Genomic DNA, 27,785 nt, shown 5'->3' with positions numbered 1-27,785 from the left:
GTGACAGCACTTCCCCAAGGTTTGGTTCCACCCCACCTATTAGTGCACAACTTGCTGTTGACCCATGTAATTTACCTGGACTGAACTCTTCAGGCTGCCTGCACTGGCTTCCAGAACATTTCCCCACACCTGCGTCCAGCCAAGACTCCGGAGATCCTTCTCGCAGTGCCAATTGTTGTGAGTGAGGAAACAGGTTTGGTAGGTCTCAAAAGACAAGGACTTTTAAACACAGTTTTGATGAGGAAGTATTTTATTTACAGAAGGCAAGTGTGGGAAATGGTAACTGAATGGTAAATAAATACAAAGTTTAAAGAATCAGTGGGAAAGAAATAGCGGACAATTAATAATGAATGTGAGGAAAATAGAGTGGGAACCAAATACATACACATACAATGAACTGCTACATACAATGATCAAGGAAAAAAAAATCTCTTCAATGCCCCACCACCCTTTGACTCAGTGGAAGCACAGCTCTATGCTACAAGGGACACTAATTAAATGCTCCCAACCCTTTTAACAGTACACATCTTACTAACAGTTTTACCAGCATCCTTCCACATTTCTAGGCCTAGACTGAAGCAGGGTGGTCCTATGCTGGCAAAGAGAGAGAACAAAGAGCACATGGTACCTTCATAGTGCTGGAACGACAAGCATAGATAATTTGCAGGGAGCCAATGGCTCACTGTCAGGAGGGTTAATCCAATTACATCAGCCAATGGCCCAAAGCCAAGTACAGGCAGGCTGGAGAGTGCAGTCCAGGTAATTTACATAGACCAATAACAAGGTGTGCACTAATGGGTGGGGTGGAACCAAATCTTGATTGGCAGCTTGTGGGTCCTCCGACTTGATAGGGGGCAGCCACAACCCTTCCCAATATAGGCACTTAATGTTTTTATTCTTTAAAATTCCACTAACCTTCACACCTTACCCTCTTTGTAATTTCTTCCAGTTCCCCAATCTTCTGCATCCTGCCTTCTTAAAGTTGGTCCATTATTAATGCCATAAATTAAGGAACAGTTATTGGTAGTCACATTTCCTCTATTTTTTTTCTTATTTTTACTTTTCAATTTGCCTTTTTTCATTTTAATTTATTCTTCAATCCCAACAAGCAATCCCAATATTTTATATGGCTCAATGTCACATTATCTCTGAAAGCAGAACTCTGACGCTTCGAGGAATAGTTAGATCCGTATGCCCAGAATAAACTTTGAGAAAAATAAAAAATTGTCAACATCATCAAACAAGAAGAAAACAAATGCTTACAGCCAATAAGAGCCAACAACGTAATAAATAACATCAATTCTTTAAGGTGTCAATAATAGATCCAAATGTAATACAACCTAAATTTCCATCAATAAAAATTATGTCATGCTGATGGTTTACTGGTTTACAGAATACTCATTTGTAAATGAATAGTAGAGTGAATGCTTGGAAGTAATATATAACTATTCTTTAAAGTTTGATTAAATTATGAAAAAAATTAATGCTATAGTCATGACCACATGGAAGCCATTGAATGAATTATGATCATTTTGTTAATAACAAGCATTATTAATATGCTCTCTGGCAGTACAGATGAAATTCTTTCATATTGTGGTCTACATTTTCAGCTGATGAAAATAACTTTGCTGGAAAATAAATTAATATTTATGAATGGACCACTGTAGCCCTCGAAAAGAAATGCTAATGTGGGATAAAGTGGCAAAAACAATAAGGTCTTACGACACTAGGGACTAGGCAAAATAATGGTCCAGTAAGGACTAGATGGGGTGAAGGGCCAGTTGCTGTGCTGTGGAGTTCTATGATTCCATGGTTCTAACACTTTTCCTGCAAATGAGAAAGCTCAAAAATGTCATGATTCCTTTCTCTTCTTAAATACTGGAATCATTAGTTTTCTTCTTGTCAATGATCATGTAAAGAACTAAAGACGATTAATTGATTAATAACTATTTATCTTCTTTCTGTAACCATTGTTTAAGCAAGGTAATTCATTTTCATTGGCCTAATCCAAGCTGAAATCGTTTCTGCATTTATTTCCTGTAATTTTGGGACCATTCACATTTGCCACACATCACGTCATCAGTGGAACTATCTCGCATTTTAGCCATATTCAGATTTCCAATCCACATCTGCCTTGTTAAATTTCTCAGAAGTACTCATGGTTTTTCTAGCAACCAACAGGTTGAAAAAGTTTTACTTTATTAATGTGGGGTGCTTGCTGTGTCTTCATGCTTATGTTCACATTTAAATGTAATTAAACTTTAAATGTATCAATATTCATTCATGCAACATCTTTCTATTTATTTGAAAGTCACCAGTTGGGGGAAAATTTTAATGGTCTCTCTTGGTGATCTCTATTGAACAGTGAAAATCTACACACCTAAAACTTCTCTGAAGTGGAAAAATATGTTCCACTCAAATCTGGTATAATATCAGAGGTAAAACACAAGATTCTGTTGACACCGTAGTTAAGTGAAAAAACACACAAATACTGGAGAAACTCACCAGGTCAAACAGTGCCTTTATGTAGCAAAGATAAACGTTTCGGTATAAAAATCAAGTTATCTCTGGCCCCTGTTTGTTTAAGCAACTGGAACCAATGATACAGTGCTCGCTGTTGACGAGTTTGTAAGACGTTGCTGGGATCTGGAATGTCCCAATCAGAAACAGTGAAAGGAGTAAAACCCATTAACACTTGTCAAATTATAGGTGGGTGAATATCTGAAAACAAGTTGTATGGAGGCATGACGAATACGGTTTGCAACAAGAGCTACACAAGCACAACAATAACCAAAAGGCTTCTTTGCTGTGAAATGCTACAGTTGCTAGGTACACTTATTGACAAATACATTAAACTACTTCCCCATCATACTGCGCAAGCATCAATTATACCAGTCGTAACTACAGTACAAGCTTTGTCGTATCAGTGATGTTGGAACAGGTAATGCACCTTCATTTCGATACAATTGTCCCCAATTCGTAGTATACATAGGTTTGGCGTTGCAGGCATAATAATTCTGTTTAAAGATGAACAAATTAATTAGGTGTTTGATTACCATAAGTCCTAGTATCCAAAACAGTTCCTATATTTTAACTGGCTACATAGCATTCAAGTCTTGAGCTAAATAAAATGTCAGGTTAGAAACCCTGACGTTGAGGCTCTTTGACACAGGCCGTTGCCGGAGTCGCTCCTGCAAATGACCAGGAGAAACTGCAGTTTTAATACGGGAATGCTGGCGTTAATTGGGCGGATTTGGCCTTCCCTCTGCGTTGGGAGTGATGCGTTTACCTGCAGAGTATGCTTCTTTCCCCCGATGAGCTGATAACGTACTCCTGTTCGCCACATCGTGCTACGATGGCGGGTACCCCTCGGACCTTTTTAATCGCCAAACACATCGCAATGCCAGGCCGCACCTCCACGGGTTGAGGCCGCTGCAGGGTCGGCTCACTCCTGGAATCCCGGAGCGGGCCCGTTTCCTGGATACGAGTGGCTGTAGCCCGCAAGCCAACGTTCTGTATCGCACCGCTCCATTGAAATCCCCTAGGAACTACAACGTCTCAGTGTGAGGTTACACTTGTATCCGCTGCAGTTTCAAATGCTTTCCCACTCTGAAGCGGCTTCATGGTGGACTCATGGTAAACTCAAATAAACTTGGGATACTCATTTATGTCGTGAACTAACTTTGCATAATAAACGTAATATGCCACAATCGTTGCAATATTGTGTTTCGGGTTACGAGTCGTGGGTGATGACTCGCATACAGGTGCAAAAGGTGAACATGGAGAAAGCTCAGGCTGGCACTGAAACGAGGCTATTAGTTCCGTGTCGGAGGTGTGTGGAATCCACTGGATGCATCTTATGGAACTGCCGCTGATTTATTTTGTTTGAGAAGTCAAAATAAGTTTTATTTGCAACGCTGTAGAAACTAATTCCGGCCATTGAAATTCGTGCCGCCCAATTGACCTATGTATGTTTTGAACGGAGCACCCGGAGAAAACCCACGCAGACACGGGAAGGACGTACGATCAGTGCGGGATTCGAATCCGAGTCGCTGGCTTCATAATAGTGTTGCGAGAACCATGCACTCTTAAGATCTGCCATTCTCAACAGGGGCCATCCATCTGGGTGGGTAATTTTTTAAATGTTTTTTATGTTGTTGATAGGAGAGAAGTACGGAAGAAACCAACTAAACAACCACTTCACGGGGAAGGGGGCCCATAAAATGTGAGCAGAGTCCTAAGGGGCCCATACCTAAAAATAGTTGAGAATTTCGACATGCAGCTCTTCCAGCCCATGAGCCGGTGCTTCCCAATTATACTAATTAACACCATACATTTTTTGGAGGGTGGGAGGAAACCCACTAGATCAAGAAGAGGACGTGCAAACTTATTACAGACAATGCCGGATTTGCTGGCACTGTAATACTGCTGGGCCCAGTGTAGATACACCATTTATTGAATATTTAAACATCAGGGACCTATGATATACTAATTACGATTAAGGCGAGACTACCGAAAAATGCTCAAGGGTAAATGAAGTCTGAGTTTTAATTTTGAAATAATAACAAAATAGTCACAAGAGCTATATATGGTTTAGGGTCAGGGTGAGGACATTTTAAAAAAAGAATTCTACAAGAATATTGGAAATACGGGCAAGTTACTTGGCGCTGGAAAAGTTGTTTATGGTAAGTTTTCTCACATCATGTCTCAATAATAATAACTTTATTTAACAGTTTTAACCCCTGATCAATCAAGGTGAAGCTGGTACTGGTGGAACTCAACAAGACTGGCAGCATCCATGGATAAAAATGGTCAACACTTCACCTCTGGATCCTTTATGATGGATGCTTCCCCACCCACTGAGTTTGTCCAGCTTCAGTTTGCTCAAGATACCAGTTTTTGGGATCAATTTCAGCATTAGCTCCTGGTTGCATAAACCCTCTGATCTTGCAATTCAAATGGCTTTGGGGTTTCTCTGGGGATTTGAGTGGGATAAAGACAGTACAGTACTGATTAGGGTGAGGCTTCCAGAACAATTTTTCATCTATCGCGCATCTTGTGTGTTTAACAATTCAGTATGTATAGACAGTCATTTAAAATGAGCTTTATCACATAATTTATATTTTATGAACTAATAATTAAGTGGTAACATAGCATTGTTTGTGAAAAAAATGCTAAATATCCAAAGGTTAAAATGACATTTCTGCTTACCAAACTCAATTCTGAAAGAAAGAATATGTAATCCGAAGTAATTCTCCCAACACCAGTTATAGTTTCAACATGCACCCAGTAATAAATTTGAAATATTGAATATTTTGAACAATCATGAATGTAATATATGAAAAATAATTATTAGGATGTTTTGGTCATTTACTTGCATTCTATATCTAAACATTCCTAAGAATCTTCCATAACCTGAGTTTCAAGGAATAATCAAAAATGTGTTATCAGACAGCTGTATTTTAGGAACTTTTGCTATACTATTGATAGCTTTTCAGCTTCAATGTATTTGTCATTTTTCTTCTTTGGCTTGGCTTCGCGGACGAAGATTTATGGAGGGGGTAAATGTCCACGTCAGCTGCAGGCTCATTTGTGGCTGACAAGTCCGATGCGGGACAGGCATTTAACCTCGTTATAAAAGGTCTATTCATTTTATGGCATTTTTTGTTATAATCACAAGGACTCAACTTGTCAACAATCAAAGAAATCATAAACTTTAGCGATGTTTTTTGAAGAGTAATTTCAATAAAAGTTTGATCCACTTTTAAATTATGTAAATTTACTTCTGTTTCTGTTCTAATTAATTCTGTTGAAGTTTTCAATAGATTTTCTCCTTGTGATATTCTTGACATAAAGCAGCCATTCCCTTGGGCCTTATGGCTCCCTCCTGAGGGCCACAACGCATTTAAGGGGAGCCATGGTCTGAAATCATAAAAGATTTTTATATCATTGGTAGGAAGAAACCAACTAAAGTTGACAGCTTCATAGGGAAGGGGGCCCATAAACTTTAAGCAGAGTCATAAGGGGCCATAGCCAAAAAATAGGTTGAGAATAGCTGATATAAATCACAGGTAAATATCACAAAGTATATATTCACACCCTATTTCTGTGCTCCATAACTGTATGACAATCTCACACATTTATTGTATTCATTGCTAGGATGAAGAGTTGTCCATTGATCTGCATAGACCACTGGACAAATGACGCAATCATTTTTCTATATGGATTCATTAAATAGATTTTTTATTTTAATTTTATTTTGTTATTATTTCATAATTTAGCTATCCTTGCACTATTGCTTATTTGGATCATTGCCTGAGTTGATTGTAATAACTACTTTTAAACATAGGTTTTCTCTGTTGCATCAATTTCTTGTCCACATTTGCTGTGTTAAACTTAAAGGTAGTGTGTCCTTTTTCAATCACTTAGCTTGTTGATACTCTTGAAACTTCTGTATTGGCTACTTTGTATTGTCTTTGAACTTATTTTATACTTGGTTCCCTCATCCATATAACCATATAACCATTTACGGAGCGGAAACAGGCCATGTTGGCCTTTCGAGTCCGCACCGGTTCACTGATTTTGTGCGCCCTCTTCAGGCATTGGTCCCGGTAGATCTTCATTCAATAACGATGGGCGAATTGAATGAAGGTGGAATTTTATTGAAATTGAAAGCAAGGCAGTCTCTCTTGTAGATGTCCTCAGTTTGGAGCATTTTAAAGTCAGATTTAGTCACAACATTCAACAGGAGGAGTTTACAGGCACCAGGAAGAGAAAGAGGGGGGGGGGGGGGGTGGGATTAATTAGATCATCTTTCATAAAACTGGCACAGTCCAGATGGCTGATTGAGCAAAATCTTTTCATGATTCTGAGTATTGGGATAAAAATAAAAAATAAAAATTCCCAACAGAACTTAGGCTAATTTACGAAAAAAAATCCAGATGTTAGAGAAAAAAAGAAAGAAAAGTAGAGGGTTATGGGGTAGAGAGGGTTTAGTACTTTTTAGAAGGAGTATATGGGTCAAAGGGCCTGTGCTGTAGTGTTCTATGTTCCACACACTCATAATATTAATGTTATTAATTTCTGCATTTGGATTTATTAATCTCTGGATTTTGAACCATGACTTTCTGTGAGGATGAGGGACAGCACCTCCTCCACGAACATGTTCAATATCAAGGCATCACAAGGCTCAATCCTCCATGATACTCTCTATACATCCACAACTACATGACCAAACAGAGCTCCAATCCTGCTATAAATTCATAGATGACACCATCGTCATCAGCAGGATCTCTAACAATGATAAAATGGAGTTCAGAAGAGACAGATTAATGTGGCTTGGTGTCAGCAAACCTCTTCCCCAGTGTCAGCAAAATCATGGAGTTGGTTAGAGATGCCCAGAGAAAGGACAGAGCTCACTCCCTGATCCACCAACCATGCTAATTTGGAGGTAGAAGATATCTTTAAATTCTGATGGGTAAATATTCCCACTAACATCCTGGTATACCCATGTCAATGCAATTGCCATAAATGTGCACCAGTACTTGTACTTTACAGTTTCTCAAAAGCTTGAAGAAATTAATCTCTGGGGTAATGTAGGGTAGTGACAAGCCTGGTGCGCATCAATAACCTCAGAGGATATATGGCTTTTCATAACAGGCCTGCTGACTAGGCATTGATTGATGAAGAAGCAATTACTCCCTCATTAGTCTACTCCCAATCATTCCAAGGTGATAGAAGGGATAATCAAAGGTGGTATCAAGCGTAACTTGCTACATTACAGCCTGCTTCCAGAAACTCAGCCAAAGTAAATTAAATTTTTTAAATTACATTTTAAAATTTAGTCAAACAGCAAGGTAAAAGCCCATTTCGGCTCATGAGTCCATGCCGCCCAATTTAAACCCCTGGTACGTAGACACAGGAAGAACATACAAACTCCTTACAGACAGAGTGGGATTCAAACCCTGATCCTGATTGCTGGCGTTGTAAAGGTGTTGCGCTAACCGCTATGACAGCCATGCCCCCCTAAGTCATTCAGTTCCTGACCTTTAAGAAGGGATGTTTATTTTAGAGAAAAATCCAGTGTAATTATAACAAAGGAGAACATGGCTCAAACAAGGGAAGCAGTTTGAACTTTATACCTCAGATTAACATTCAGAAAAGATAAAGAAACAAATTATTGATCAAATAAACCATTACAACTCTGAAAGAGGACGGACCTGTGTGCTTAATAAATATATTGTTATATTAAGGAACAGAGGTTTTTTTTGTTATTTAGCGTCTTCATTTTCTTTTTAGACAGTTCTTTAGGATGAAGAAAACTTGTTTCCACTCCAGAGACCAACAAGTTTGGAGCCACTGTGATCTTGTCACACCAGGAACAGTGATTCAACCATAGCTGGATGATTGGAGTTCTGCCAGCAGCAAGAGGAAAATTCTGTAACCACACCAACTACTTCGTCTTGGGAAGCACTGTGCTTTCCATCCAGATCTCTTTTTTTTCCTTTGACTCTGGAATCTCTTGTAAGGAAACCTTCACTTCAGGTATAACCACAACTAAAGCTTCCACTTTTTAATTAAAATAAAAGAGCCTTCAGCTCAGCATTGAAGGCAAACAGTTGCAAATAATAACTACAGCTACACTCTTCAGCAACATTGTGTAAACCAAAGTTTTGAGCAACTTAATTCAATTGTACTTATAAGTAACCAAATACCATGGGAGAATGGACTGTTCTTTCTGGTATTTAGTTCTGCTTAATGTCCATGGCATTACACACATATATGCTGTTTTTTACCCAGCCAGATATCAAAGTAGGAGTATTGGAAGCTTGTTACTATCCACTCTGCTTATTTCTAGCATTTGTCCACCCTGCATGTGTTTAACTTTAATTCAAGGCAAATATATTTTTGTGATCCAGGTTGTGAAAGTGATCACTATTTTGTATGCTTGGGAATTGTCCATTAAATATTCATGTGTTGAACATAGAAGACAGAATCTGAATTGAGAATGAGATTGTTTTAACAAGAAAACACTGGATTATAAAGAAACAGTAAAACTGCTGAAGAAACATAGTTAAATATCATGATATAGGAAACAAAATTTGCAAATTGATAGTAAAATCCAGCATCTATGGGGATTAGTATTTTCTGGTTGCTTGAGATGGTGTATTGTGAGATTGGTGAACTAACAGTGAAGTGCACAAATTTTAAACTTCCATATCTTTTACCTCTTTAATTTCTTTTTTTTTTTGCTGCTTGCTTGATGCTGCCAGTTGCTTGAATTCTGGATAACAGGGGTTTTACAGTACTTTACACCAGGTTTTTTAAAAAAAATATATAGGGCCAAACATTCCTGGGAAATGATGGCAATTTCAAGGCTGCCTACTAGTATGCCAGTTGGTTTGTAACAATCCAAAATTGCTAGTCAATCTCAGCAATGATGTCTTGGTTGTGCTCTGCCCCTGAATTCAACATGATTTATATTTAGCTTGCTGGATTCCTCAGTACTTACACTAGAGAATATGTTCTCAGGATCTACAAGTTCATTTGTGGTAATGAACTAAAGTAAGAGTAAGAAAATTATTTGTTTGTTTGAATTATTTTGAAAGATTGTGTTGTGGAGGCCTTAATGTCGTTTGTTTTTAAAATTGTTCAAATGTTCTGATGGTTTGGACTGATAAATTAATTTTGCACCATGCACATGTATAGCAACAATTATAAGAATATCCAGTCACTTTACATTGTCCATCCATGGTTTTATCATGGTTGATTCTCCCTACTCTCACCAACTTGAATTTCATCATTTATCAGAAAGTGGCCTGATCTAAACATTTAATCACAATAATTGCAAGTTCACATTGGAGGCTGGGTCTTTGCAAGTAGGCTTAAAGAAATTCAACATGTCCCCAATGTCTGTGAACACTTTTTATAAATGTATTTTGTGTGGATGCATCACAGCAAGTATGGCAATTCCTTTGCCCAAAACTAAATAAACTGCAGAGGGTTGTGAACACTGCTCCATCAACTCCATCTATACTTCCCACCGTCTCAGGAAAGTTGCCAACATATAAAAAGACCTGTCCCACCCCTTCATATTCTCTTCTCCCCCCGTGAGAAAGAAAACAGTTGAAAATACATACCTCCATCTTGAAAGATAGTTTCCTTTTTGTTGTTATCAGACTATTGAATGAACTTTTAATTGGTAAAAGATGATACCCCTGGATTGTTTTAACTATTCTATTCTCTGTAACATGCTTTGACCCATAAATCTTGTGTCAGAGCTTAGCCCAGACTAATTTCAGTTATCCTCCAGGCCTGATATGTTTCTTCACAGTAAATGACTACCCTTCCTCTGGTGATGTTTCAGCCACATAGAATCAGTAGGACAGATGTAATCATGCAGATGAAACTAAAGGTTTTCAGAAGTTGACATTTGTGATGTTGTGAAGCATAATCAATCCGAGCAATGGTGGCCTCAGAACCCAGTTTTATAATCAATACCTTGTTCCATCGGAAAGACCTCCTGGTAATATGACCTCTCCCTACCTCAATCCAGGCAATGGCATCTGCTATATATTTTATATTTTTATCATCAGCCAAGCAAGAGACAACAAGAATGTTTGCATTTGTGGCACCATGACTGTTGTCTGATCAGTACTTCTATTCATTCTGATTCCTAAACAAAGTCAGTACAGAAATTCTGCCACAAAAATATCAATTCAGGTCTCAACAAGCCTGCAAAAATCACTTGTCAGACTGCATCATAAAGAACCCAATGACACCCAACCAGCTGGTGGGTGTCCTGACATCTACCATTGTGAGTGGTTGTAAACAATCAACCTGACATCTACCATTGTGAGTGGTTGTAAACAATCAACCTGACATCTACCATTGTGAGTGGTTGTAAACAATCAACCATTTCAGTCCATGAAGCACCATTCACACAACCAGTGGCCAAATATGTGGATCCCACCTTGGAAAAAGGTTCATAAAGAACCCAATGACACCCAACCAGCTGGTGGGTGTCCTGACATTTACCATTGTGAGTGGTTGTAAACAATCATCCTGACATCTACCATTGTGAGTGGTTGTAAACAATCATCCTGACATCTACCATTGTGAGTGGTTGTAAACAATCAACCATTTCAGTCCATGAAGCACCATTCACACAACCAGTGGCCAAATATGTGGATTCCACCTTGGAAAAAGCCAGCTACTAGAATTTCATCATAAAAGTATCTTTTATGCCAGGCTATATTTTAATTTTTTAAAAATTTAGACATACAGTATGGTAACAGGTCATTTCAGCCCATGAGCCCAAGCCACCCAATTAAACTATGCCCTGGTACATTTCAAACAGTGGGAGGAAACTGGAGCTCCCAGGGAAAACCCATGCAGACACGAGGAGAATGTACAAACTCCTTATAGACAATGTAGGATTCAAAACCTGGTCCCAATCACTGATGCTGTCAAGGCATTGCACTAACCCATTCGCCAACAATGCCACTCCATTTTTTTTTTCTTTTATTATCTAGTTTTCTTATCGCTTGTGCTTTATAAAATTCTTTAATGACTGCCTTGTAGAAGCTGAACCTCAAATGTACCTCAGAAATTTAACTGATATTCAACAGTACTTCTGAAAAATGTTTTAGGACAAGCCTTCCAGGAAGACCACTTCTCCTTTCTCTTTTTACAGGAATCTGAGAATACCGAAACACAATTCCCAGGAAGTTAGGGTTTTAAAAAGAGCTATTGGCACATTGGCCTTCATAAATAAATAAAAGGAGTTAGGATGTTATTGTAAATTTGTATAAGACATCGATGAGGGCATATTTTGAGTATCGTGTCAAGTTTTGGTCACCTGACTACAAGAAAGCTATCCAAAAAAAATGAAAGTGTGCAGAGTAGATTTACAAGTATGTTAGCAGGATTTGAAGGACAGGGAAAGATTAAACAGGCTAGGTAGGACTTTATTCCCTGGACTGTAGAAGAATTGAGGGGAGATTTGATAGAGGTATACAAAATTATGAGGTGTATAGACAGAGTAAAAGCACAAGTCAAATGATACATATGCACAGTGCTTGTATACAGATATTAAAATAAATATTTATTATTGCTAAATCACGACGGGTTTGTATGAGCAGTTCATGAGTCATTCAGCAATCTCACTTCTCGTGGTAAGAAACTGTTTCTCATCCTGGTGGTTCTGATTCTGATGCTCCTGTATCCTTTTCCTAATGCAAATGGCTGAAAGATGCTGCGTACTGGGTGACAGTGGTCCTCAGTAATCCCAGTATTCTCAGGAAATGCAGTTGTTGTTACACCTTCCTGATAAGTGATGTGATGTGTGTCCATGATAGGTCACTACTTAAGTGGACTCTGGGGAACTTGGTACATTTTACTCACTCCACTAATGAGCTTTTAATAGGTAGTGGAGGGTGGTCAACCCTGGTCCTCCTGAAATCCACAATCATCTCCTTCATCTTGTCCACATTGAGATTCAGGTTGTTATTCTTTTACCATTTCATGAGATTTTTCACCACTTTTCTGTAGTGCGACTCATCATTGTTGCAGATGAGGCCAACTACTGTCATGTTATCTGCAAACTTGACACTGTTGGAGGTTGATATGGCATTGCAGTTGTGAGTGAGTAGCATGAACAAGAGTGAGCTGAGCACATAGCCCTGAGGTGCAGCAGTGTTTAGCTTGTTAGTACTCGACATTCTGCTGTTAATCCAGACATGGTCTGTCCATTAGGAAGTCCAGAATCCAGTTACAGAGAGAGTTGTTGAATCCCAGCAAGGATAGCTTCTCCATGAACCTCTGGGGTATGATCGTATTAAACGCTGAGATGAAGTCAATGAAAAACAGTCTGGCGTATGAGACATTATTCTCCAGGTAGGACTGGGTGGAGTGGAGGGACAAATCTGTAGCATTAACAGTGAAATAGTTCTGTCTTTAGGTGAATTGCAATGGATCCAATGTCTCTGGGAGGTGCACTTTGATACATTCTGTCACCAGATGCTCAAAGCATTTCATAATGGTAGAGATCAGTGTCACTGGATGGTAGTAATTGAGGCCTGTTACTGTCACCCTGTTTTGTACCTGAAATAATGGTGGCTATCTTGAAATCCATTTGGATGATGGACTGCTACAGTGACATGTTGAAAATGTCCATGAGGAGTTCCATCAGTTTGCTTGTGCAGTTCTTCAGTACCCAATTGAATAATTTGTCTGGTCCTGCTGCCTCATGTGGGTTCACCTTGGATGGAGACTCCTCACCTCAGCTGCAGTTATGCAAAGAACCTGTACATCAGAGAGGTGATGCAGCTGCCTTGCCGACCAAGGGTCCAACACCTTGGCAAAAGCAAAAGTGAGGGGCTTGTGATTGGTGAAGACTGAAATTCCGTCCTTCAAGAAGATAGCGGAAATGGCATATGGCAAGGTAGAGGGCTAGCAACCCCCTTTCAAACACTCTATACTTCTGCTCCATGGGCCACAGGTGTCTGCTGAAGAAAGCGAGTGGTCTCCAATGTCCATAAATCAGCTGCTCCAGGACTCCGCCAAAGGCAGATGGATTAGAAGGGTGACGTTGACCAGAACATCTTTGGCCTGGTCAAAAGTTGGCATAGACTCTGCATCCCAGCTGAGTTCTTTGGTCTGACCAGACAGCAGCTTGAAAAGAGGTTGAATGATCCTGGGAGTGGATGCAGGAACTGATGGTAGAAGTTGACTGTCCCAACGAACTCCTGCAAACCCTTTACTGTAGTTGGCTTGGAAAACTTACAAATGGCCCCATCCTTTGACATAAGAGGGACAGCCCTGTGTCGATCAATGAGGTGCCCAAGGAAATCGATCAGGCAAAACTGACATTTCACTGGGTTTATGGCTAGGCTATAGTCTCTCATTTGCTGGGAGAGCATCTAGAGGTGTATTAAGTGTTCCTGTTATGAACAACTGGCAATGAGGATGTCATCTAGGGAGATAAAAAATGAAATCCAGGCCACGCCCCATTGAGTCCATGAGTCTCTGGAAAGTCTGTGCTGCATTTTTGAGGCCAAATGACATCTGGAGAAACTCAAAGGCCAAACAGTGTGAGGAGGGCTGTCTTGGGATCATCGCTGGGGTGCAGGGGGATCTGGTGGTATTTCCCCCACCCCCCCGGACCAGATCAATTATTGAAAAGATTCTCACTCTTTTGTAATTTGGGTAGGTTCATTATGTCCATTATGTTTGGATAGGTTCATTATATCAATTATGTTTCCCAACAAGAGCAGCTCTGATCCCTGTGGGAATTCTTTACCTAAGGTTTTTTCCAGGCTTGGCCCAGTTCCACCAGAAGGGTCTCGCCTTGGTTCATGTCCAGGTTGTGTGGACAAAGGTTCCTGTCGCAATGCCACATCTGAAGCATTGGTCTGATCATTTTGATTTAGATCGGTTCGATTTTTGTGGCATCAGGCACAGCTGGTGTAGGAAGTTGTATTGAACCAGTCTATACTGCGCATTGATAATTGCAGACATACTGGTCCGACACAGATCAGACCAGCATCACTCATCAATCATTATTCCCAAGTCCGACTCGCACTTCTTCCTTGATTTGTGAAGGTCTGGTTTAGGTCCTTCCGCTTGGAGCAAGAAATACATTGCCGAGATGAACTTCCACATGTTCCTCCTTTGAATCAGGGTCTCTATGTCACTGCACACTGGTAGATCAAGTAGACAAGGGTGCCTGCTATCTCCAGCTCTGTGCATACTAGTTGGACATAATTTGTCTTGTAGAAAAGATCTTATCTGAATATAGCAATAGAACATCTTATTTGTTAAATCATACTTGTTCCTCAGTTGTTCAAACAACATTAGCCGCCCCCGCTTGTAACAGTTCTCTACGCACCTGATGCCATTACGATTTCTGGTGTCCAGGATCTTGTTACCCACCATCAATGGTATTAATCTATTTGGAGCCAGGGTGTTTTTGGGGACAGCCCCACTTTGTTTCCAATATACTGGTTAATTTTATTCGAAATGGAGATTATTTCTTATAGTATGCGACTGCCTATTTTCCCAAATAAAATCCTCTTACACCTTCTCACCTACCACTTGCAGGTTAATTTGTACCCAGGATGGTACACCTCCCCCCTTGAAGAGTGAGGCAATGTATCTCATCTGGGCTGCTCAATAATATCTTTTGAAGTCTGGCATTTGTAGTGCACCCAGACTGTAATCCCAGATCATTTTTTTTTTCCATAGAGACCCTGGCTACCTTTCCAATCCATTGAAATGTCCTTGTTCACAAAAGCAAATTTTGGAAGAATCCCTGGGGCAATGCCACAGGCAGTGTCTGAAAGAGGTACTGAAGTCTCAGCAACACATTCATTTTAACACAATTGACCCTGCCCACTGATTTTATGGGTGAGGACATCTACCTGCTTAAGTCCTCCTCAGTTCTCCCAAGCAAGGAGGTATAATTTAGTTTGTGCAAGTTATTCAAGCTATTATCTATTCTGACTCCTAGGTATTCGATCCCATTTTGTGGCTACTTTAAATGACTATTTTCATGATATTGACTATAATCCCCCTTAGTAAGTGACATAATTTGCTCTTGTCCCAATTGAGTTATACCCAGAGGTCTCCCCATGGTCCTCCAGAGTAGAACACAGCTTGGACAACAAGTTTGCTGGGTCTGTCAGATATATCAGTATATCGTTGGCAAATAAATTGATTTTATGTTCTTCCTGGCCTGTTCTAAAATCCTTAATGTCTGGATTCTAGCAAATGGCTTCAGCCAGTGCCTCCATGGCTAGTATGCACAGAGCTGGAGATAGCAGGCACCCTTGTCTACTTGATCTTGCCAGTGGGAAAGCTGGAGAAATTTGTCCATTGGTTACAACTTTAGCCTTGGACAAGTGGTACAGCACCCTTATCCAATTTATAAAAGTAGGCCCTAACCCCAACTTTTCTAACACTTTGAATAAAAAGTTCCAATCCAATATGTCACATGCCTTTTCTGCATCCAGGACCACAACTTCTGGTTTGTGCCAGATGCATTGTACTCAATAGTCTGCGAATGTTATCCACTGCCTGTTTTTTTTGCACAAAGCTTGCTTAATCCTTATTTATTATCTCCAAAGGTTCCAAGGCTAGGTTAAATAATAAAGGACAATGGATAACCTTGTCTAATGCCTTGAAACAGATTTTTTTAAAAAGAGGATTTACTGCAGGAACAGGAGCTTGATAGATCAAATTAATCCAGGAAATAAAATCAGGAATGAAATTAAATCTTTTCAAATTTTCAAACAAATATTTCCATTCCACTCCATCAAAAGACTTTTCTGCAACTAATGAAGAAATATGCAAAATTTTAGTCAATGGAGAGTAAATAATATTCATTGAACTATGGATATTAAAATGTGAATAATGATTCTTTATAAATTCTGTTTGGTCCATATAAATTATCTGAGGAAGAATATTTTTCAATCTGAATGCTCAAATCTTAGAAACAATTTTGGAATCAACATTCAACAATGATATTGGTCTTTTGGAAACACAATCTAAAGGGACTTTATGTTTCTTAGGAATTAATAAAATTGATGCTTCATAAAATGTCCATGGCAAAGTTCTAAGAGATACACAATTGATTAACACCCTATACAATTGGGCATTAGTATATTAGCAAGGCTTTTAAAATCTCAGTAGTATAACCATCTGGGCCTGGGGCTTTGTTGAATTGAAGAGAGGAAATAGCTTTAAAAATTTCCATTTCTGATATTGGGACTCCCAATAAAACTTGATCATTAGAAAAGAGTTTAGGGATATTCAATCATTGTTGAATACCATTATTTATGGTATTATCAGGAAATTGAGACTTATATAAATCAGAATAGAAATTCTGAAATGCTCTATTAATTTCATCATGATCATATACAATATTGCCATCTCCTTTATAAATCTTAGGAATATGTCTTTTAGCCATAGCTGCCTTTAATTGACTAGCAAATAATTTATTTCCATGTACATAAAACTGCCGTTTTGATTTAAACAATTTCTCGACAGGATATGTTAATAATAAATCATATTGCATTTGGAGCTCTACTCTTTCCTTATAGAGATCCATATTAGGTTTCCTTGAGTATATAAATTTCTTTATTTTTATTTAGTCATAACAACTGTTCTTTTGTGCACTTCCTTAACTCTGATGAATAAGAAATTACTTGTCCTCACAGGTATGCCCTGAACATATTCCAAACAGTTAGGCTCAACATTCCCTCAGTTGAATTTGATTTTAAAATTGCGTAGTTTGTTCCTTAATAAAGTCTACAAACTGCTCATCTTGAAGTAAAGCTGAATTGAACTGCCACTGCTGAACTCAAGAAATTACATCAGAAAATTTAAAAGATAGTTTCAAGGCCAAATGATCAGAAACAGCAATTGCATCATAACACAGCCTGTTACAAAAGAACCACACAAGTATCAATAAAGAAATAATCATTCCTCCAATAACTATGATAAACATGAGGAAAAAAAGTCTTTGTCTTTAGGATGTAAAAGCCTCCATATGCCAACCAGTACATAATCAAAAAAAATTACTAAATGTAGCAGATTAATTTAGGAAGCATCTGATTAGAGAAAGTCCTATAAATCATTGGATTAAGACAACAGTTAAAATCTCTACCCATAAATAGTATATATTCACTTAGATTCAGTAAAGACGCAAACATCATCTTTAAAAAATCCAGATCTTCAACATTAGTAGCATATATATTAACTAAGGCTACTTTTTTATTATTCACAGTACCTGCAATTATTAAGAATCTACCCATGGGTTCCAATATTGTTTTAAAATGCACAAAGGAAACTTAGTCAATAAAGATTGATACATCTTTAACTTTAAACTAAGACAGAGGATGCAAATGACATCCTTTCTAGAACTTGAAAAAAACAATTTTCATCCTCTGTGAATGTGTATCTTTTCCACAAAGATAATATAGGCTTGAAACATTGTAAACATTTAAAAAATTGTTTTTTGTTTAATTGTATGGTTCAAGCCATTAACATTTAGATAAACAAAGTTATAATTTTTAACATATATTTAAAAGTTTACTTAAAAATTGTAAAAGTAATTATTTCTGTCCATGTGTAGACCACATAAGGACGAGGAACCCAAAAAAGACCAAAATATGAAACAGATTTATATTTAAGAATGAACTCACACAGCTACCCAGACACAATAAAACTAACCTAGCAAAGCCACCACCCTCCTCCCACTGCTGAACAGTTCTACAATGGAGCTGCATGCTAACCTACACCTAATCTAATCCCTGATATTAAACTGCCAGGTCTTTAAAATTATATTTAATTCTGTCTCTCAAAGCAGAAAATAAAAAATAGAAGAGATTCCGCCATTTTAATATGACTATAAACTTACATAAAGTGTAAAATAATCTAGTAAATGGTTGCTTGCTGTACTTGTATATTAACATTCAATATATTGGACATAAATAAACATGACCTTTTTCAATGTAAGACCATAAGATAGGACGGTAGGCCATTCAGTCTATCATATCTGCTCTGCCTGATGCATTCTGTCACTCAGTTCAACTCCATGCCTTCTCTTTGATACACCTGTCTATTCAGATACCTATCAATCTATACTTGTAATGGTTAAAAATGTGTGTATTTTACAATCTGAAATAAAACTGCAACATTGCCCACATTCCTGTCTGTTCCATTGCTTGGCAGCAACTGGTTACAGGGTCAAAGACAGTATGCCTTTGATTTTGCCACTCACCCCTCGGATCCCGCAGGATGAATAAAGAAACTAAACAATTTAAAGGCTGATATTTATAAACACTGGAATGATGGCCACAGCTGTCTGAAAAATTTGAAAAAAATAATATTCTGCCTTTTTAAAATGATTCTGTAAACTTTCATAAGAATAAAGTAATCTAGTTAACTGCTAATTCTAAAAAATCGATGGAGTGAAGTCTGGTGCCCGTGATGTTGCAGGCCAAATTAAAAATCCTTGAGTTTTTTCTTGCCCCAAGTGTTGGCTTCTCCATACAAGACAGTGATGCAACCAGCCAGAATAATCTCCAATGGTACACCTGTTGAAGTTTATGAGAGTCCTCAGTGACATAGCAAGATCAAGGAGCTCATTGTGAACTTTAGGAAGAAATCAAGCACCTGTCTTCATTAACGGGACAGTGGTGGAGAAGGTTAGTGCTGTCAAGTTCCTGGGAGTCTTCATATTATTGGACTTCTCCTGGAGCCAGCTCATGGAGGAAACTAAAAAGGCAGGGCAACAATTCAACTTCTAAGAAGGCTGAGGAGATTTGTCATGTTTTTGAATACCCTTATCAAAACTTCCCACTGGTATACTGTGAACAGCATACTGACTGTGGAAAATTATATATGCTTTATGGTAGTTCATACTTTGTATCATTCCTTTGAAATGAGTATGAAGGTAAATTGAGACAAAAAAATTCTAAAAAAATTTTTATTCCTCTGTTGCCTTGAATATAAAGAACTCTTTAATATCTCACTTATTATTTTAAAGAGGATTTAACTGATGCAAGAACAATTCATTTCATTTTACAATAAAATTCGTCAAAGTGCAAAATACTATTGGATTAGCATCATTAGTGAGATTACACCAAAAGGAAACTCTAATTGATGATCTGTTTTTGATTTTGCGCCACTGGTGCTGGTTGATGTGGATCCTCGATAATTGCTGCTGCTCTCTGACAGCAACGTTCCCTGTAAATCAGTGGTTCTCAACCTTTTCTTTCCACTCACATACCACTTTAAGTATTCCCTATGCCATAGGTGCTCTGTGATTAGTAAGGGATTGCTTAAGGTGGTATGTGGATGAAAAGAATGTTTGAAAACCACTGTTTTAATTGTACCTCATTGACTCGTTATGTGCAGGGTTTCAGAACTCCAAAGGAAATGGGCCAATGACTATTTTCCTCAAGCAAAATATTTCAGTAACAATTGGGTCTAGAGCAGTGATTCTCAACCTTCCATTCCCACTCACATACCAACTTACTCAATCCTTTACTAAAATAAAAAGGTTGAGAACCACTGTATTAAAGGATTCTTTAACTTTTTTCAATGCATAATTTGCTATTTAGTTAAAATGTTTCATCAACCCCACTTCCACCTTAACAGTTCATTATATTATCAGATAGAGGTTTGACATTTAATCACATACAATTGCAGAATACTAATTGTGATCATTAGCTGGATACATGAAAGGTTTTAACCACTCCGCTTTAGACGCCCACGCAATCCATTGAGTGCATCGAAGAATGGGGATAGCTCAGTGTGACAATATCTTGAAAAAAACTACAGCATCTACTTCACAGTAAATGCTGAAAATTATTGCTATCAGTTAACTAATCTACACATTGAAAGACAGGAAACTTTTAGGTGAAAAAAAGCTTCAAACTTCATTAGAAGAAATGAGGTTTCTATTGGCCAAAACTTTGCACCATTACTATGCAATCTCAAATGGATATATGAGGGATGGGGGGGGGGGGGGGGTGGGTAGAAATTTTATTGAAGAATTCAGGTATATTTTTAAAGTAGTCAAATTAAATTACTAGATCAGCAATAAGAAACCCCTAGAGAATTCGGTGAAGATTTAAAATCTCCAACAGCAAAATACTTTTAATGCTCAATATCTGAAATGGGAAGCACTTGACAGATCACGCAGCATCCTGGAAGTGAGGGGCTCAAGCCCAAAAAGTTGACTGCCTTTTGTTTTCCATGGATGCTCCAGAACCTATGTATCTTCTTCAGCACTTTTGAGTACTGCAGAGAGAAATATTATTTCAGATCAAAAACTTTAAATCAGGTGTCAAATTGTTAAAGGTTTTAAGCAAATGTAGATGCAGGAAAAAGAAACCATTGAGGATGATGGATGGGGAAGAAAAGTCCACTAAAATGGATGACCGTGTGGCAAAAGAGTGGGATTTGACAAGAAGCAAAAGAAAAATGCATATAGTGTTTTCATCTAAAATTGAATATAATGTGGAATTTTGCCTTAGTATTAGATCAATTATTAGACCAGATGGTATGGTACTATTATGCTGGCCCTCCACTCTGCATTAGATCACCTGGACCACAAAAACACCTTCGTCTTGGTGTTCAACACCGTCAACCAGCAAAACATGATCAAACTGAAGGATCTGGGATTCTATTCATCCCTCTACATCCGTACACTCCAAACAGTACAAATCGGCAACATTACCTTTTCAGGAAGGTGGAGGCTACGCAAGGCTCTCACAGAGCCTTGCGTAGAAGACCCATTTCAGGTCAAAGTCCAAGACCTGTTTTGGTTTGTTGTTTGAATTATTACGACAGAGAAATAATTTTACGAGTGGCTATTAGAAATGCACAACAGAGAAAATCACCCTTGATGATTCAAAATAATCGAGTTTTCTTCTATGCGGATTTGAGTCAAGAAGTTATGTTCCAACGACAGGAATTCAATTCAGGAAGGTGGAGGCTGAAGGGCCACACACTTATCTGCATTGATTGGACAGGGTGGAGAGGGTGTAGTGGTGTGAGCAGTGGAAGAAACACAGCCATCACGTTGAGGATCGTTAACGACTGTTTTGATTCAGATTCAACACGCCCCTTTAAGGGCAGCATGAGCTCAGTCACCTGGTGCATTGTGACATCATAATCGCTGCCCAGTGCGTGTGCTGGAAGGGATGCTGGAGTCAGAGAAACCTCTGACGACGTCATTTCCCCATGGCTGCCCTGCCTCGTGGCAATACAAGCGGGGCCAGTTTGCCATGAAGCTGTGTGCCACAACACCACCCCCCCCCCCCCAGAACTGGCTACACGTCCTGTCGCTTTAGCGGACGGCCCCGGCGCTTGGGCACAGCCATCTGTACCGGCTGTGATAAGTCCAGATGGGCCACCTTCAGGCAGTCCACCATAAAAAGTTCCTCTCTTCCTCCCAACTTCCAGGATGAAGGTTCTGCCAAACCGGTCCAAGGCCTCTCGTACAGTCACTGTTGCGGTGCACCTTGTGGTCCCCTCTGCCCGAAAACAAACTGGGCCAAGTTCAACTCTTTGGGGAGATGAAATGGCCGGGTGCTATGGCATGCCGGGGGTGGGGGTGCTAGTGAGGCCAGTCACCTGCGTAGGTCCGCCAGCAGGTTTTTGTCGGTGGCTGTGGTGTCAAGGTCTGGGCCGAAAAACTCACCCAGCAGGGAAAGCGGTGCACCATAGACCATCTCTGCTGCTGAAGACTGCAGGTCCTCCTTGGGTGTCGTCCTAATCCCAAGGAGGACCCAGGGTAGTTTGTCCACCCAGTCTGGTATGGAGAGCCTGGCATAAGCGATGCCTTCAGGTGTCTGTGGAACCTCTCCACCAACCCGTTGGACTGTAGGTGGTATGCTGTGGTGTGATGGAGCTTGACCCCCCCCCAGGAGTTTTGCCATCTGAGTCCACAGGGCAGACGTGAACTGTGCCCCTCTATCGCTAGAGATGTGCGCCGGGACTCCGAAACGGGCGATCCATTGGCTGACCAGAGTCCTGGTGTACATCTCCGCAGAGGCCTCCATAATCGGGATGGCCTCTGGCCACCTTGTGGCCCGATCCACCACCATGAGGAGGTAACAAGCCTCCTTGGACACCGGCAGGGGCCCGATGACATCAACGTGGATGTGTTGGAATCTGCAAACCGCTGGGTCGAAGTTCTGGATGGGGGCTTGCATGTGTCGCTTGACCTTGGTGGTCTGGCACTTGGTACACTTCCTGGCTAGTTCCGCCACCTCCTTCTTCAGCCCATGCCACACAAACTGCCCCGCAACCATCCGCATGGTTGTCTTTATCGCTGGATGTGTGAGGTCGTGGATCAGACTGAGAACCTTAGCCCTCCAGTGCGGTGGGACCACTGGTCGTGGTGTGCCTGTTGAGACATCACAGAGCAATGTGTCCAGGCTGCTGGGTACCCAGACATCCTTGAGTTTGAGGCCAGAAATGCAAGGCCGTTGTCTCCGCATCATTTCTCTGTGCCTGAGCCAGTCGCTCATAATCCAGGTCGGTCACGAGAGCAGCTGGATGTCCTCCGGCATCTATTCCAGGAATATCTGGCAGAAGAGAAAACAAGGCTTGTGGTCTTCAGCCACGGCCAGCATTTAGTCCATCAGCACCGATGAACTACAGTCCCCAAGCCCATCTAGGTGAAGGAGCCTGGAAGCCCGTTGCTGGGGAGTTAGCCCAAAAGTTCCAAGCAGCAGGTCTTTGAGGGCGGTGTACTTGCCCGTAGCCGGGGGGTGGTGGATGATGTCATCCACCATTGCTGCCGTAGCTTGGTGCAGAGCACTCACAACCTGATAGAACATTGTGGCGTCTGAGGAGTTGTTGCGGAGTTGAAATTGCGCTTCCACCTGCCCGAACCACATTCTAGGTAGGTGGGTCCAAAAGGGGGGAAGCTTGATAGAGACAGCATTATCCTCTGCTGAATCCATGGCATTTTGAGTCCAGAAAAATGTCTGGGCTCGTCGGTGTCACCACTGTGTCGGTGTGAGCAGTGGAAGAAACACACCCACTACACTGAGGGTCGTTAACGACTGTTTTTATTCAGATTCAGCACACCCCTTTAAGGGCAGCATGAGCTTAGTCACCTGGTGCATTGTGACATCATAATCGCTGCCCAGGGTGCACGATGGAAGGGATACTGGAGTCAGAGAGAAACCTCTGATGATGCCATTTCCCCATGGCTGCCTTGCCACGTGGCGATACAAGTGGAGCCGGTTCGCCTTGAGGATGTGCAAGTATTTATATCTTCAAGTTCCTAGACCATGTATCAGAAGATTTTTCCTAGAATTAGCACATCAAAACAACCATGAAGAAGGCACACCAATCTCCATACTTTTCCAGAAATCTGAAGAGATTTAGCATATTGACAAACAACTTTATACAGGTGGACTGTGGAAAATATACTGTCCAGTTGCGAAATAGCCTGGTTTGCTCATCCAATTGCTAAGGGATACAAACAGAACATAGCAAACATGGCCTGGCCCATTACAGGCTCTGATCTCCCATCCTTTGCAGACACTGCCTAGAAGGTACAGAAGCCTGAAGACTAGGACCTCTAAATTCAAAAACTGTTGCTTTTCAACAACCATCAGGCTCTTAAAGCTCACCTTCAAACACTAATTACTGACTGCTCCAACACGATAAATTGGTCTGTCTTCTATGTACTTGGATTATCTACTATGATTATCTACCTTGTGTATATATTATTCAATGTAAATTTGTATTTTTTCTCTTTAGGAAAGATAGTTGCATAAATACATTGTAATAATAAATACATCATCATTAAAAACATACAACGCCCAAGACAGAGATCAGGGTGGCAGTGCAATGCAGAATGAAATGGGGAAAAAGTCTAGAACTCTTCACTCATGCAGACTTCAGTTTGTTTTTATTCTTCCTGTTGTTAATGAAACTGCTTCATGAGCTACAGTGGATCAGAAATTTAAGGATATGTCAGTAATTATTAAAATCATAAAAACTGCAGAATACTGGAAATAAAAAGAAAATCTGGAAGAACTCAGAAGGTCGGGCTGGGTCTGTGAAAATGGAATGAGTTATTTCTTCAGGTCAACCCCTTTTTTAAGAATCTGAACTGAGAAAGAGAGAAAGCACATTAGTTTCAGTGCCAGAGAGGGAAAGGGAGGCCAAAGGGTGAAATAAAATAAATATCTACAATAGAGTGAAATGATGCTGCCTTTGAATGGACATTTTTATGTAATGTGTTAATGTTGCAAAATCTAGGTTAATTTTTATGGTCTGGTTCACAGGGATGTATTGGGAAATCAAAGTAAAAAAGAAAATGAGATAAAACATTGGCAGCTGGTATTCATTTGATTGGCATCATGGTTAGTATATTACTTGTGTGCTGTGTTATTCTATGTTCATGTTCTAACTGTTAAAATGGCATAATACAGAAAATAAGTTGTGCAGGTAGAGATTGGAGTCAAGGAAGTCAAGATATGAAGAGAAGAGCTGGCAAAATATGGTTTATTGCTTGGTGTTTGGTTGACTGGGAAGAAAATAGTGTCCAGGGTCTGAGTTAAGAGGCCAGATTGTCAAATGAAACAAATGCTGTCCTGATCAGAAATGTGATGAAGGGTACACACAATTGTATGTATGATCAAGGTTTTATTTGAGAAGTACAAATTATCTGTCTTTTCTTATATTCCAGCATTTGTATATGTGCATTTTTTATTAAACTCAAAATATTTTCAAAGAAAAAAAGTTTGATCTGAATATCAGGATTTCATCTCAGCTGATAGAATTTCGGAAATGACCAGAGCATACTTCAGCAGAAAAATATATATGACCGATATCACCAGTGAAAAGATTCAGAGGGCATAAGGCTAGTTTGGGACTGAAGTAGAACTTAAGGCACTATCAAGCCTTTTGTCAGTTAATCTGTCTTCCACTTTATCCATTCCTTCCACACCCCCAATAACCAGGGAACCAATATTGTCATCTAAGTTAACTTAAAACCCTTTAATCTCAGAGAAATAAAAGTCTCGGAAGACGAACTTTGATTCTGCTTTCACGAGCTACCCGATCTGCTATTTCAACACGGGACTCTAAAATTCCACTCGCGTTTTATGTCATGTGACAGCGTGAACAATTCAACTCCGCTATCGATCTGACTGAACACAATCGCTCGCAATAAGAATTAATACAATGATGCACCTTGCAGTGCGGATATTTCTTGTCTTTCAGCAACAGCGAGCTGGAAATAGGTTCGTGGCGTAATGACGACGTTGCTGCCTGTGTCCAAAGAATTAATAATAAGAGAGCACTGCCGCTTTGTGGGTTGAACGAGGCAGTGTCACTTCCGTGATGTGAAATATAATTGAGATTTAAATCAATATAGGTAACATATGCAATAGCTTTGAAACAAAACTGCTGAGTTATGTTGATAATATATCAAGAGCGATTTCCAATTTGGTCAACGGCATTGTAGTCAGTTTCTGTTGCGCGGTCAAGAAAGGGGAAATAAATGAAAGACCTCAGCGCATTTTTACTGCGCGGATATTTTTCTACAAACCATCTCACAATTGGACCAGGCAAAAAAAAAATAGTACAGCACAGACTAAAAGTGCTGAGATGGCCTGTTTGTGTGCGGTCATGTTCTAATGCGCTGTATGCCCAAAGTTCACGTGGAACGAGAATACAAGATCTGTGTGTTTCATTCAAGGCATTAAAATTATCCACAATCCAAGTGCAGTCTAATAAAAAAGTACGTTTATTTTATAAATACTCTTAAGTATGTGAATTAAAACAAAATGCTAGAAGCACTCAGTGGGTCAATCAACAGAGAAAACAGTAAACATCTCAACTCGGTGACCTTTCATCAGAACCCTCACCCTTTCAATCACAGACGATTAAAAGACAATAAAGCAAATAATTAACGGTTTTATTCACTGAAGAATGCTGTCTGATCTTCTGAGTGTTTCTTGTATATCATGGGGATGGGGGCTGGGTGGAGTGGGGATGGGGGTTGAATTCAGGTTATCTCAGTGGCTGACGTTAAAATGAGAATTCATTCTTTTTGGTTTCATAAAACAGAATATTACAGCTCAGTACAGGCCCTTCAGCCGACGATGTTGTTCAAATCTCCATGTAAACCACAACAATCTTATTCTTCTCTCCCTCCCTCTCTCCATTTGTTTGACATCATATGCATATCAAAGACCCTTTTGAATGTCCCTATTGGACCACTCCTGGCAATCCATCCCAGGCATCTACCACTCTCTGTGTAAAAACTTACCCCTGATATCTGCCCTAAACTTTCCCTCACTCACCTTCAACAAGTAACCTCTGGTATTTGTTATTGTCGCCCTGAGAGAAAGGTGCTAGCTATCCACCTCATAATCTTATGCACCTCTATTAAGTCACCTCATTGTCCTTCGCACCAAAGAGAAAAGTGCTAGCTCTGAAAACCTTGCTTTACATGAAGTCCTCCAATTCAGACAACATCCTGGTAAATCTCCTCTGCACACTCTCCAAAATAACTATATGCTCCCTGTAATGAGGCAACCAGAACTGAACAAGTGTTAGTAAGAACTGAAGAGAATTTATTGAGTTGCAAGATTACCTCACAGTTCAATCCCAAGACAAATGAAGGCCATCACTCCAGAAGTCTTCTTTATCAACTTGCCTGGCAACCTGGAATCCAGACGCATCTGTTCCTCCACACTGTTAAGAATCCTGCCGTTATCCTCACACTCAGCCCTCAAGTTCAACATTCTAAAGTGCATCATTTCACACATCTGGGTTGAACTCCATCTGCCACTTCTCTGCCCACCTGAGCCACAGGGCAGAGTGTAAAAGAAACTCTGAAGTTGGTAGGGGGGGGGGGGAAGGGAAGTAGTACCTGTTGAATGCAAATAGGTTGCTGCCTGCCTGACACCTGAGAAGAAGCCAGCAGGACGAACAGTTGCAAGCTCACTGAATGTGTGAACTAAAGCTGGGACTTGACTGAGTATTCGGCCCTGCCTGAAAAGGACAACCCAGGGGGATCAAACTAGAATAACAGCTGCAGCCAGCACCTACACCTAGCAGAAACAACAGGCAGCACCCGCAGCTGGCAGAAACAACAGGCGGCACCCGCGGCTGGCAGAAACAACAGGCGGCACCCGCGGCTGGCAGAAACAACAGGCGGCACCCGCGGCTGGCAGAAACAACAGGCGGCACCCGCGGGCTGGCAGAAACAACAGGCGGCACCCGCGGCTGGCAGA

The 27,785-nt window shown here is 40.1% G+C and overlaps 1 protein-coding gene and 1 long non-coding RNA gene across 8 annotated transcripts in view; one reads left to right on the top strand and one right to left on the bottom strand.

Moving 5' to 3' along the window:
• ikzf2 (IKAROS family zinc finger 2) overlaps positions 1 to 27,785 on the bottom strand; it is a 199,189-nt gene that overhangs the window by 169,863 nt on the left and 1,541 nt on the right. The window contains exon 1 of one of the 7 annotated variants that reach the window (XM_069933948.1): positions 3,290 to 3,656. The exons of 4 other annotated variants lie outside the window; for them this stretch is intronic. In XM_069933948.1, coding sequence (XP_069790049.1) covers positions 3,290 to 3,396 — 107 coding nt within the window. In that variant the 5' untranslated portion in view covers positions 3,397 to 3,656. Of the gene's footprint in view, positions 1 to 3,289; positions 3,657 to 27,785 lie in introns of those variants that run through there. 2 more of the 7 variants (XM_069933952.1, XM_069933959.1) reach the window with 2 other exon arrangements.
• Positions 3,124 to 8,631, top strand: LOC138761593 (uncharacterized). Its single transcript, XR_011356383.1, has 2 exons — positions 3,124 to 4,126; positions 8,299 to 8,631. It is a non-coding gene; the product is annotated as an uncharacterized lncRNA (long non-coding RNA).

This window comes from Narcine bancroftii, chromosome 4 (assembly GCF_036971445.1).
Source record: "Narcine bancroftii isolate sNarBan1 chromosome 4, sNarBan1.hap1, whole genome shotgun sequence".
In the NCBI taxonomy this organism is placed as follows: domain Eukaryota; kingdom Metazoa; phylum Chordata; class Chondrichthyes; order Torpediniformes; family Narcinidae; genus Narcine; species Narcine bancroftii.
This window is presented reverse-complemented; position numbering and strand designations above follow the sequence as displayed.